The sequence below is a fragment of the Neophocaena asiaeorientalis genome, unplaced genomic scaffold (assembly GCF_003031525.2).
Source record: "Neophocaena asiaeorientalis asiaeorientalis breed wild unplaced genomic scaffold, Neophocaena_asiaeorientalis_V1.1 scaffold226, whole genome shotgun sequence".
NCBI classification, from domain to species: Eukaryota; Metazoa; Chordata; class Mammalia; order Artiodactyla; family Phocoenidae; genus Neophocaena; species Neophocaena asiaeorientalis.
Genome location: NW_020173037.1, coordinates 11,458,100 through 11,471,752, shown reverse-complemented (window position 1 = coordinate 11,471,752; position 13,653 = coordinate 11,458,100). Strand labels below are relative to the sequence as shown.

Sequence of the window (13,653 nt, the reverse complement as noted above, 5' to 3'; positions counted from 1 at the left end):
CCCAGGGGAGCCTCCTAGAAGGACTTGGGTGGTGGAGACTTTACAGGGAACCTAAGCTCTTGAGTCACTTGAAAGGGGCCAAAGACTGGTATTGGGGGCTATGTAGAAAATAATCTTTGAGGGTCTTATTTCAGCAACCTACCATGTCCCCAGTTGTCCCACCGTTCACTAGTATTTCTGTCTTCCTCTCCTCCTCTGCCAGCTTCCTAACTCAAAATTTCTGTTGGCTCAGAGAGACTGCTTTAATTAGGTGAGAGGGGAAAGCTTGCCTGTTTAAAGCTACAGCAAATATGTGAAAGATGGGTAACCTCTTAGCCATTCCAGGTGTATCTGAACTTTAAAAGCTTAACTCAAGTGAGTCTCCTTCAGACAGCATGAAAAGGGGGAGTAAAGACTCTTAGGCAAGAATAGGGGAAAAATATTTGTTCATCTTGTGAAGAAACATTGGTAGGATTAAGCGACATGACCCAGCTATGAGAGAATTGAATTAAATAAGGCTTACACTTCAAACTCCCTGGAATTATTATGCTCTGTAATATGAGAGGCAGATTTATTCCATAATGAAGGCCCTGGCTAAGACTCATACCACGAGTCTCATTCTGTGCTATGGCACTTTTGACATGGAGGAAAAACTCGCTTTATGCTAGATAAATGGTTTTTAAACAGTAGCACCAAATGGCAGGATAATTTTAGACTTTTAAGGATGAGAGTATCTGTCCATTCATAACAGTACCTGGTATTTTCACTGCGATTTTCCACAAAGGGCCCCAAGAGCTTTGAAAAAGTGATCTCCTTTCTCTTTACAAAATCTCAGTGAGGCAAGTGCTTCAGTACATTATGAATTGACACAGTAGAAACCTTCCTGCAGTCGTCCTCCCTGCTGTCCTTTGAAATAGCTGGGGACTCCAATTTATCAGCTGACTAATGAAGTGTGGTTGTACTTGTAATGTAGGAAAAACAATGATATAGGAAGACACGATGGTTTATTGACAGAAAGGTTCTGTGATAAGGGTTTATAAATAGACATAGGAAGGCACTGAGATAGGTCTGTGAGGCTGTTTATGGTATTTTCTCTTAAAAAATAAAGGACTAGAGATATTGACAATTTCCTTCCCAACTCTGTACCCCTCTTAGAGAACATAGCCACTTTTCCCTCCCATAGGGTTGGATCCTACAGTCCTTGCTGAGTGGTAGTGGGGATTTGCGATTTCAGATCTCTAGTTAGAGCCAGGTAGACGCGGGCGAGCATCTGACCCAGCTGGGCCCACTAGATACTTGCTCATGAATTTAGAATTGGTACATAGCAAAACTGGAAAGTGGACAGGAACACCAAGATAGTTCCCCTCTTCCCACCTCTAGCTACCTTTCTGGGACCATGGGAAACTTTCTGTTTGCCTCTCGGAGAAGCTCTAAGTTGGTTTAAAAAGGAAGCCTTGATGGAAAACAACCTAACTATCTATCAATAGAGAAATGATTAAATCATGAGATGGCTCTGCCATGGAAAGCTATACAGCAATGTGAAAAAATGGAAACTTTTAATGAACTGATCATTTCCTAGAATGATCTCCAAGATATATTAAGAGAAGAATGCAACTCACAACGTAGGAGTGATAGTACACCACCATTTGTATAACAAGAAAGGAAAAATATAACTCATACTTAGACCATTTACATTTAATATAATAATATGTTAGGGCTTAAGTCTGTCATTTATTTGTTTTCTGCTTGTTTCCTGTGTTTCTCATTTCTCCATTTCCCTTTTCTTGTCTTCCTGGGGGTTATTTGAGCATTTTCAAGGATTCCATCTTGATTTACTTCTAGTTTTTTGCAGTGTATTACTTTGTGTATTCTTTTTAGTGGTTATCACAGTCTACAGATAACAGTGTTTGACCAATTTGAGTCAAGTACAGAAAGCTCACTCCCATTTAGGTCCCATTATTCTCTCCACTTTTAAACATCATTGTCTTGAGTATCAGATGATATTATAATTTTTATACCAGTCATCATATATTATTTAGAAAACTCATGAGGAGAAGGATAGTCAATTGTATTTACCCATATTTCTGTGTTCTTCATTGTTCTTTCTTCCTTTCTGATGATCCACAATTGCTTTCTTCATCATTTTCTTTTTTTTGAAGAACATCTTTTAGCTATTCTTTGAGTAGCTCTGCTAGTGATTAATTCTTTGTTTTCCTTAATCTGAGAATATCTTTCTTTCCCCATAATTCCTGAAGTATAGTTTCACCAGATATAGAATTCACAGTTCTTTTAGCACTTGAAAAATGTTGTATCACTTCTTTCTGGCCATTATTATTTCAGATGAGAAATCTGCTGTCATTTGAATTACTGTCCCCATATAAGCATTGTCTTGTTTCTCCGTCTGCTTTTATTTTCTTTGTCTTTAGTTTTCAGAGGTTTAATTATGATGTGTCTTAGTATGGACTTGTTTAGATTTATACTATTTGAGATTCACTCGGCTTTTTAAAAAATTAATTTATTAATTTATTAATTTTTGGCTGTGTTGGGTCTTCGTTGCTGCACGCAGGCTTTCTCTAGTTGCAACGAGTGGGAGCTACTCTTTGTTGCGGTGAACGGGCTTCTCATTGTGATGGCTTCTCTTGTTGTGGAGCACGGGCTCTAGGCATGCGGGATTCAGTAGTTGTGGCTCGTGGGCTCCAGAGTGCAGGCTCAGTAGTTGTGGCGCACGGGCTTTGTTGCTCCGCAGCATGTGGGATCTTCCTGAACCGGTGCTCAAACCCATGTCCCCTGCATTGGCAAGTGGATTCTTAACCACTGCATCACCAGGGAAGCCCTCACTCAGCTTCTTGATTTGTAGGTTTACATGTTTTGCCAAATTGGGAGAATTTTCGGTGGTTATTTCTTTGAACACTCTTCAGTCTCATTCTCTTTCTTCTCCCCTTCTAGGACACGAATGCTGTAAGCGTTAGATCTTTCGTTATGGCCTCGCAGTTTCCTGTGACTGTTTTCAGTTTATGTTCTCTTGTTGTTCAGATTGCATACGTTGTATTGCTCTGTCCTGAGGAGGACACTGGACACTGACTCTTTCCTCTGTCATCTCTACTCTACTAGTGAGCTCATCCAGTTAGTTATATTATTTCTCTTATTTTTCAGTTCTTTCATTTCCATTTGGTTCTTCTTTACAATTTCTATTTCTTTGCTGAAATTTCCATTTTTTTCACTTGGTTCAAGAGAATTTGTAATTGCTTGTTGAATCTTTTTTATGATGGTTACTTTAAAATACTCAGATAATTCCAATAACTGGTTCATCTCTGTGTGGGAGTCAGATGATAATCTCTTCTCATGCAAGTTGGGATTTCCTTCGTTCTTTGTATAAAATGCGTGATTTTGATGTGGACATTTTGGCTATTATGTTAGGAGACTCTGGGTCCTATTTCAATTTTTCCTTTTAATAGACAGTCCGTTTGCTTGGGTTTAGCATGCAGGTCCTAGCCTACTTTTGTGGTCAGTGGTTCCAGTGACAATCTAGTTTTCAGAAACTCCATGGTGCTATTTTGGTCTGCTTGGTTTGTCTCCTGCCTCTGGGGCCGCTACTGGTGCTTGTTGGTACTAGTTGAGGAAGTGAAAGGAGCCTTCCCAGGCTGGATGTCTGGTGCCTTTAGGTGGCGGAAGGGAATCTCCAGGCTGCAGGGACAAAAACATTTCCTGGGCTGAGTGTTTGTTGTGGCAGAATCCCCCTTGTTAATTTCCCCTGTAAAGTGGGATCTCTGGGTGGGAGAGGGGAGTCTCAGGCTGGTGGGAAAGTCCTCTGGCTGGCTCTTGTTAGGCGGACATTCAGTTGGTCCTCTTTGCTGTTTCTGCTGGGATTACCTAGAGTTGTTGACAGGACTTCAGTTCAATTTAGAGGAAGAATAGGACTACCTGGCTGCCTTCCATTGCTAGAGCGAGTGTTGGGAAAGGCCAGGCCTGGATTACCTTTTCTTGGGTGTGGAGTTGTAAGATGCCTTGTCACTGTGTTGCTCCTTTGGTCCTGTGATCCCTAACCAATTCATCTCTTCTTCTTCCATCTACCTTTTGAAGGTTCTCTTTTTTTGTCTCTTGTGTTATTTCCAAGGGTTTTCGTCATGCTTATTAGCAGGGAGAATCTGTGAGAGACAAGCCTGTACCATCTTGCCTAGACCAGAAGGTCTCTTTATATGTTTATATAGCATAAGATCTCTCTAGAAGGGTACACAGGAATTTCTTTCCCTGGGGAGGGAACCTGGGGGATATGAGGTAGGAGGGAGAATTTTTTTGTATACCTGTTTATGTGTTCTCATTTTAATCAGGTGAATATATTATCTATTCAAAAATAAAATAAAATATTTAAAAAAAGAGGTCTTCTAGCTCAGCCTTGTTTTCAAGAGCACAACCAAGGGTTACAACAGAGGTCAAGCACCGTATGGATTCAACAGTTGGTAATTTTATTAAACTTCACTGACTTTTGATTTCACTATATTGTCACTGCTTTGATCCAGATCCCTGAATATAAGAATAATATTCTCAGTGGATTTTCAGCCTGCTCATACATTTTGAATAACTTGCAGAATACAAATGTGTCATTTAGTTAGAAGTAGATGCCTTGGGCAGCATACTAGTACCCTAATCAGCTGAAAAAATAATATTTGTATGACATTAAAACAAAATTAATAGGAAGACACTGATTACATGAAAAGACTTTAGGTTGTAATTATTAAACTTGCAAACTACTCAGCATAATTAGCGTCTTAATTAGGATATGACTTGAAATTTTAGCTTACAAAATAAATAAAGGCAATGAAGAGTCACATTTGTAAAGTAAAGCGGGCTTTAGAACTTATAGTTAGACATCACTTTTCTTCTCATTTTGGGGTCGTCTTTGTGTAGGGTATTATGCCTACAGTGCATATACTTTGATTCCCAGTCCCACCCCAGCACAGCGTCTCAGCCCAAAGCCTTAAAGGTCAAGTTTAGTGACCCTTCACCAAGGACATCTACCCACAGGGGGCTGAACAGCTCCCAGCCACGCTCCTGGGTAGCTCTAGGGCACAACGAAACAGCAAAGACTTTTTCTTCTCCAGCACCTTAAGTGAAATATAAACTAGAAGATTGATATTGACTTTGATCAAAATCTACCATTTTCACAGAACTATTTGGATTCAAATGGAAATTTTCCCCACTGTCATTTATTCTTCAGCACATGCTTCTTGAAGACATTTCAGGTCCCATGGTTTACCACATGGTGAAGGTTCCAATTCAAAGCCAAAGAATTGTCCATCAGTAGATGAAAATGGAGAATTCAATAAATTTTGGTGGGCTAGTGATTTGGGAAAAAAATTAATCTGGAATCCTACCTTCATTCCTCATGTCAAAATAAACTCCAAATGGATCAAAGATTTAATATAAAAGCAAAATCATAAATGTACTAGAAGAAGATAATGGTTAATATTTTTATAATATTATAGTTGGGAGAGGCTTTCTAACCACAACAGGTAAAACAAAAGCCATAAAGGAAATGACTAACAAATTTGCCTACCTAAAAATATTAAACTTCCATACAACAAAAAACAAACAAAAATAAGTTTAAAAACCAAATTCAAGGCCAAATCAAGAAGTAACTGATTAAAATCTGAAACTTTCATTTGTGGTTTGATTCATTTTTCTTCTAAAGGCACAGCTTTATTCCTCAATAAGTTAGGAAGTAATTGGAAATATGCATCATCATTTATGTACAAGGATATTAAGTATAGTGAAAATTAAAAGAATTTACGTGTTAAAAAGTAGCTCATAAAGTAATTAAGTTACAGAATAGCCATAGGCTGCAGGCATTAAAAATCACAATATTAAACAGCACCAAAATATTTTCATGATAGGATCTTGTTAAAAAGAAAGCTAGTTAGTTGGTGGGAATGTAAATTGGTGCAGCCACTATGGAAAACAGTGTGGAGGTTTCTCAAAAAACTAAAAATAGAACTACCATATGATCCAGCAGTTCCACTCCTGGGTATATATCCGAAAATGCAAAACTCCTAATTTGAACACATACATGCGCCCAATGTAGGGATGGGGGAGTGGGAGGTACAAACTACTGGGTGTAAGATAGGCTCAAGGACGTATTGTACAACAAGGGGAATGCAGCCAATATTTAGTAATAACTGTAAATGGAAATTAACCTTTAAAAATTGTATAAAAATTAAAAAAGAGAGAAAAATTATATTTTCCTAAAATATGAAATGCAAGAGGTTGGAAAAAAATTTTAATGAAAAAATACAACAAACTAGTGAATGTAACGTAAAAGAAGCAGACTCACAGGTATAGAGAGCAAACTAGTGGTTACCAGTGGCAGGGGAGGGACAAACTACTGGGGGTAAGATAGGCTCAAGGACGTATTGTACAACAAGGGGAATGCAGCCAATATTTAGTAATAACTGTAAATGGAAATTAACCTTTAAAAATTGTATAAAAATTAAAAAAGAGAGAAAAATTATATTTTCCTAAAATATGCAATGCAAGAGGTTGGAAAAAAATTTTAATGAAAAAATACAACAAACTAGTGAATGTAACGTAAAAGAAGCAGACTCACAGGTATAGAGAGCAAACTAGTGGTTACCAGTGGCAGGGGAGGGACAAACTACTGGGTGTAAGACAGGCTCAAGGGCATACTGTACAACACAGGGAAGAGAGCCAGTATTTTGTAGTAACTGTACATGGAAAGTAACCTTTAAAAATTGTATAAAAATAAATAAAATTGGGACAAGACCAAAAAAAAGACAGCTAGTTAGAGAATATAGATAAATCCAATTCGAGTGTAAAATGTCTCCTCTAGATTTTTTTTAAAAGACTGGAAGAAAAAATATCAATGATAATTATCACTAGAGGTAGAATTATGGATAAATGTTATTATCTTCATTTTTAGTGATTTCCAAATTTTGCACGATAAGTAAATTATTTTTCTACTTAATCCTTTTTAAAATTCCTTGGTGCTTTGAAGAAAAAGATATTTCAATTCTTCCCAAAAGTAGCTAACTTGGAATTAGATCAGATATGAAAGATCAAAACTGAAGACTTGAAAAGCATAGCACAATACAGCAATTACAGAGAAGCTCCCCTTTATTTAGTTTTTTAAATCCCTCTACCAGATTTGGTGATGCTATCTTATGTGGGTTAAATCACAACTCCTGGTCATTTGCGGTGTTTGTCTGTATGTCTGTCTCTCTCTAACAATGCAGGCCTAGAACACAGGCTACCCTTTCCTAAGGCCCAGCATCACAAGAGAGTTCTTTCATAAAATCAGTGTGATGCCTGTCCATTCCCAACTGCTTATGCTGTAGAATAGGGAATGGAACATTCCAGGTCTGAGACCTGATTACCAGGTCTCAGCAGGAAGCTTATGTCTTTAATTGGAGGCACTCGCCAATCACAAAATAACTATCACTAGCAGTACAGGAAATATCATCATTGAACCTCCTCTGTACCTGTATGTTTTCTTAATTTCTTCATTTGATGCTCCCTTATGCAGACCAAGAATTTCATATAGAGCTTCTCCAGATGTTGACATAGTCCGCTGTCTTTGGTTAGGTGTGTTACATGCCATTTTCTCAAGCTGCAAAACCAGAGGGGAAATAGCCGTGAGGGTTATGCATACTGGATCCCACTGTCTCAAGGGAAGATAGTTCATTTCTGACCTTTTGTAAACTGACAATCTGAAGTACATCTTTGTGTTAGCTGCAAAAGGAGGGGAGGAAAAGGTTAGGAAAGCCAACACTAGAGCTTCAAGTCAGTCAGGGTTTTAAAGGCTACAGGCAGCCATGCAAATGGAATATGGCTTTGTCCACATGGGTAAATAGAAGCAAAATGTTATCTAAATAGCCAGCTAGCTCGTAATTGTTAAAAGTCCTCCCAAGTCAGGCATATATAGATTTTTTTGGTCAGAATTTGCATAACTCCTTTTTTGTATCTTTTCCAAATTTAGCCAGCAATGGAAATAATCATCTATTTTACTTTGACTCTATTGGCCTAGCCATTGTTAGAGTATGAGTTTAAAAAAAAAAAAAAAACGCAAAAAACCAACTTTCTTTAAGTATCAAAAAAAAAAAAAAAATCCTGGTCTCATCTAGGAGCCTGGTTAGAACTTCTCTGCAGCTGTGGGATACCAAGTCCCCCAACAGTGCTCATGGGTTTGGCACACGAGATAGCACAGCACAGAAAGGGCTGTGCTGTCCCAAGTCCCAAGGAGCCATCTTCCTGCTGTGTTCTGGCTCTAGGGGGGAAGCACAGAGAAGCAAGCACACTGGGGACATTCCTGCGTCCACACTCACCTCTCCAAGCCTTAATGTCTTCACTTGTAATATGAGGATAATAAAGCCCACATCATAAGGATACCTTAAGGATTTAGAAATAACGCGTGTAATGTACCCAGGACATAGTAACTTCAAAGAACTATTTTTATTAAAGAAGGCACAGTGTGTAAGTCAGAGAGTGCACTGTAGTCAGACCCTCTGGGTTGGAATATTGGCCTTGCCGTGACCAGCTGCACGACCATCCCTATCTATAAATCGGAGACAAAAAAGTGTCGAAACTCATAGAGCTGTTGAAGAATTAAATGAGTTAGTATATTAAAAAACGGAAACAAATACCAATGTTCGTAGCAGCATTATTCGTAAAAGCCATATAAATGAAAATGTGGTATGTACATTCAATGAAATATTACTCAGCTATAAAAAGAAATGGAATTCTGATACATGCTACAATAAGATGAACCTTGAAAACGTTATCTAAGTGGAGTAAGCCAGTCACAAAAGGACAAATATTGTATCTGATCCCTGTTATACGAGTACCTTGACTAGGCATATTCATAGAGACAGAAAGTAGAACACGGACTACCAGAGGTGGGGGTGTGAGGGGGAAGTGGGGAATGGGGAGTTATTGCTTAATGGGTACAAATTTCTCTTTGGGATGATGAAAAAGTTCTGGAAGTAGATAGTGGTGATGGTTAAATATCACTGTGATTTTACTTCATGTCATTGAATTGTACAGTTAAAAAAGTAAACTTTATGTTGTATTTTATCACAAAAACAAAACAAGAAAAAATAAATAAATAAAGTTACTTAGATTGCAAGCTCCTCTGACCAGAAGTTCCTTGAAAATTACTGTCTATCTCTGGGCTTTGGGCTTTGGGCAGCAAGTGCTGTATGAACGTATATACCAGGGCTCAGGAGATGGCATCAGGGTTGTGGCGATACTCATGTTCAACACAAGGAATCCCTGGTGACAACAGTGGCAGCGGCAGACCCAAATGGGCACATCCCAGTGGTAGATGGGCTGGGTTGAAGCCAACCTTTGAGCTCTGCTTCCACCAGACTAATGACTGAACCACCACAGGCAAGAGCAGAGCCTTCTGGATGTCATTTGGTGGGTCAGGGTGGTCTTAGAGGCCCCTGAGACCGCAACATGGCACAGTGAGTGCTTGTGGTCCTAAGTAATTCGATTAAGAAGGACAATGTGCCGGGCTTCCCTGGTGGCGCAGTGGTTGAGAGTCCACCTCCTGATGCAGGGGACGCGGGTTCGTGCCCTGGTCTGGGAAGATCCCACATGCCGCGGAGCGGCTGGGCCCGTGAGCCATGGCCGCTGAGCCTGCGCGTCCGGAGCCTGTGCTCCGCAACGGGAGAGGCCAAAACAGTGAGAGATCTGCATATCGCAAAAAAAAAAAAAAAAAAGGACAATGTGAAGAACTTCAAAATGTTTTTGTGAGCATTTAGCTTCTTGAGGGGAGAAAAGGAAGCCAGTGCTGGAGAAAGTCAGACCCCAAGCAAAAGTCCTGCAGCCCTGAAGACACTGGGGAAGAAAACTGACTTAACAGAGGACAACACCACAAGAACAAAGGCTCCTCTTTCGGCATGACTGTGTTGTCCCCTCCTCAGTTAGCCTTCCATGAAGGTGGAGCTTCTGGAGGCCAGAGGGGCCCTACTCCCAAATGTCTGGTTCACACAAGGACAAGAGGAGGAGGAATCCTAATTTTGCTTGCCACAAAACAAAATCCAGCAGATGTACATACTGACTGGCAGCCACTCAGTAAATCGTAGCACTTATTTTCACTACTGCTCTACCTTACCTTTCTTACCTACCATCACAATTTCCCTAGCAAGTAGGTAATTCAAGACTTGGGGCTGGGTCATTCATCCCTGGGTTCCAGTTCTGCAGCTCAGCCCTGTCTTGGAACCACAGCCCAACTGAATATTCACAACTGAAGGAAAAGTTGCCCAAGTCACTGACAGCCTCCCTACTTCTTTTCGGTCCCCTCTCTCCTGCTGCCACCACACACGTATGCTCATGGTACTGATGCTCTGCCCTACACTTCCACCTAACTGCTCCCAGGAATGGAGGCGACTGGTAGGTAGGTTTCTCACTAGTCACACTAAATGCCACGAATGAATGGGATTTGGAAAGTAGGGATTTCTGTGTGGCTTGGTAGACAAGGAATAGGACCACAGTCATCCTACTTGTCTCGGAGATTTTAAGATCTCGCTGGGTAGCAAGATCCCCAAAGTCACTAACTAAGAATATGTCAACATTGGGGCTTCCCTAGTGGCGCAGTGGTTGAGAGTCCGCCTGCCGATGCAGGGGACACGGGTTCGTGCCCCGGTCCGGGAAGATCCCACATGCCGCGGAGCGGCTGGGCCCGTGAGCCATGGCCACTGAGCCTGCGCGTCCGGAGCCTGTGCTCTGCAACAGGAGAGGCCACAGCAGTGAGAGGCCCGCGTACCGCAAAAAAATAAAAAAAAAGAATATATCAACATAATGATTCAAATCCTAGGACCGTAGAATATGGAGTTAGAAGTCATCTAAGCCAACTTAACAAATGCCTTTTGGGGCATTCTGACCAGAGATCGCTGTAGCAGACAACTTTACTGTTAGCCTATTAGCTCTCCTTTCTCCTCCTACTGCACTGCAGCATAGACGTCTCGCGAGACCTGCCTCTGTCTTACGTGATCTCAGTTGAATAGACCAGGAGTGTGTACCTTACGCAAGCCAAGTCAACCAGGTCAACCAGACTCCTCCCCTAAGATTTTTTTGTTTTGTTTTGGATGTAGAACAATCTCTCAGATGGTAAAACTTGTAAAATGTAAAATTTGGGTATTGTTGGCTGGGCTGAAATGAGAGAGATTGAAACAGACCTGCAGAAGAGGAGCAGTGGCAGGAGATGGAGAGAGAGCCTCGGTGGGGTTCAGTCCCCTGGTTCCAGGTGGTTTCGGGTACACTTGCAACACATCCCCTCCCACAGTTTGTCCATCAACCCTTCCTTGGGTTGAGCCAGTAAAATTACTCCCTGTACACAAATGCATATACATTGTTTTCTTTTGAGCATGTCTTAGCTATAAATAGATTCTGGTCACTGTCAACCAATACTCTTTAGTGTCATGTACCTCAGTTAAACATCAGTAGCAGTTCCCTGAGCACCTTTAAGCCAGGCTTATCCACTGTGGATTTTTCTTAAATCACTGCAACCTACTCTACCTTTAAATTGAAAGTGGCTTGCAGGTACTTGAGAATGAATACTTCAGGGACATAACAATGGTATATATATGTGTGTGTGTGTGTGTGTGCGCACGCACGTCCTCCCACAGTTTGTCCATCAACCCTTCCTTGGGTTGAGCCAGTAAAATTACTCCCTGTACACAAATGCATATACATTGTTTTCTTTTGAGCATGTCTTAGCTATAAATAGATTCTGGTCACTGTCAACCAATACTCTTTAGTGTCATGTACCTCAGTTAAACATCAGTAGCAGTTCCCTGAGCACCTTTAAGCCAGGCTTATCCACTGTGGATTTTTCTTAAATCACTGCAACCTACTCTACCTTTAAATTGAAAGTGGCTTGCAGGTACTTGAGAATGAATACTTCAGGGACATAACAATGGTATATATATGTGTGTGTGTGTGTGTGCACGCACGTGTGTGTGTGTGTATACACACACACACACACATATATATATATATACATACATACACTAAGGTATTCAAACCAAACAGATTCAGATATAGTGTATAGACATTACTAGTATGGATAAAAGAAGCAGTGATAAATCTGGATCGACATTTTCAGAAGGAAAGTTTGTAGAGAGCTAGTCAAGAGAACTAAGAAGAAATAAAAATATGAAAAATAGTTACCTTTATTTTTCTCTATATTCAAAAGAAACAGTTTCAGTTTGAGGGAATAAAATGTATTCACTCTTCATCATCTATCTCATGAAATAAGAGAGAGGCCATGGCTTGCATAAATCAACAGATTGTCCTAAAATCAATTTCAACAAGGCAAAAACATGCGCAGTTTCCCAATTTTGACTGGGACTTTATTTTTCCAAGACTGCCCCCTAAAGTTATTCCAGGTGAGGAACAAGAGAGGGAGGTCACTTGGGGGCTGGAGGAGTCCTGGAAAAAATCTGGGGTTCCCCCTTCCCTGCCCCACAGCCATCCCTTTATATACGCCTCTCCCCAATGGAAAAAGAAGGCAGAGTCCATCTCTCAAATAGTTCTGGACATAGAAACTCACGCCCAAGAAGACATGGTAACTGGCTATTCCTTTGGTTTATGTATTTTTTCATATCATCCTTTATTTAGAAATCTAATCACACTGTAATCTATTCCTGCTAAGTGAAATCCAGTAGCTGACTTTCCTTATGTTGTGGACTGAATAATATTCACAATGGGTTGTTACAGAGTTCGGAATTTGTTTATTTTCTGTTTCATCTTCTTTGCCCTATTCCCAAGAGATCAAAATATTTCTTTTTAGACGACAACATCAACGTCTCTTAATTGAGGTACTTAAAAAAAGTTATATCAATATTGGAACACAAGGAAAAGATAGTTGGTCAATAGCTGGTCAGTGTCGTTAGTAGTTGGCTGTCTATAAAGTGAAACATAAAGGAACCCAAAGACTGCAGGGTTGCTTTCTGTGTGTCAAGCAACAACCTGCTATTTTTCTGTGCCCTTGCTGAGCTGGAAACCAGACTCTTCATATATTATTAATGCAGATGGCATTTAGTGTCAAATTCAATAGAGTAATACACTGAGACCCTTAGTTGTTTATTGTGTGAAAATAAAGACATTATGCCAAGAACATACTAACTACAGAGCAATAGTCAAAACATCTCCTAAAAACTCTCCTTAAACTTAAATAATGGAGTCATACCCTTGTTTAATTCCTTATATAAAAGATAATCTTTATGAGTTCTTCCTCTGTAGCCTTTTGGATGCTAATATTCCTATTCAAAACTCAAGTCTTTATTATTTATTCATAGTCTCTCATCTGTACTATCCTATCGAGAAAAGGCTGTTATGCAAAGTTATTAAGTAATGTAATTTTGATCATGATAAGTGCATGACACTTAATCATCTGAACTTAAATTACTTTCTAGCTGCATTACAATCCATTAATATCATAATATCTTAAACCACTGACCACTAAAGTCACTACCAAACCACATACAGCTTACCTGTCTCTTGATAAAGATATAATTGAAAGAACGTTCAGACATCCAATTCAAAATAAACACATATTTTAAAGGTTCTAATTCCAGGAGCCCTACAAATGCTGTTCTAAATTTTTCATGTTGACATGAAATGTTTCCTTCAGAGTAAAAGAAGCTTCACCTCTGT

The 13,653-nt window shown here is 39.8% G+C and overlaps 1 protein-coding gene across 2 annotated transcripts in view; it reads right to left on the bottom strand.

Moving 5' to 3' along the window:
• Nucleotides 1–13,653, bottom strand: part of DNAJC5B (DnaJ heat shock protein family (Hsp40) member C5 beta) — an 82,616-nt gene that overhangs the window by 40,335 nt on the left and 28,628 nt on the right. For both annotated transcript variants that reach the window (XM_024742646.1, XM_024742645.1), the window contains one exon: nucleotides 7,473–7,600. In XM_024742646.1, the coding sequence (XP_024598414.1) occupies nucleotides 7,473–7,591 (119 nt within the window). In that variant the 5' untranslated portion in view covers nucleotides 7,592–7,600. The remainder of the gene's footprint in view (nucleotides 1–7,472; nucleotides 7,601–13,653) is intronic.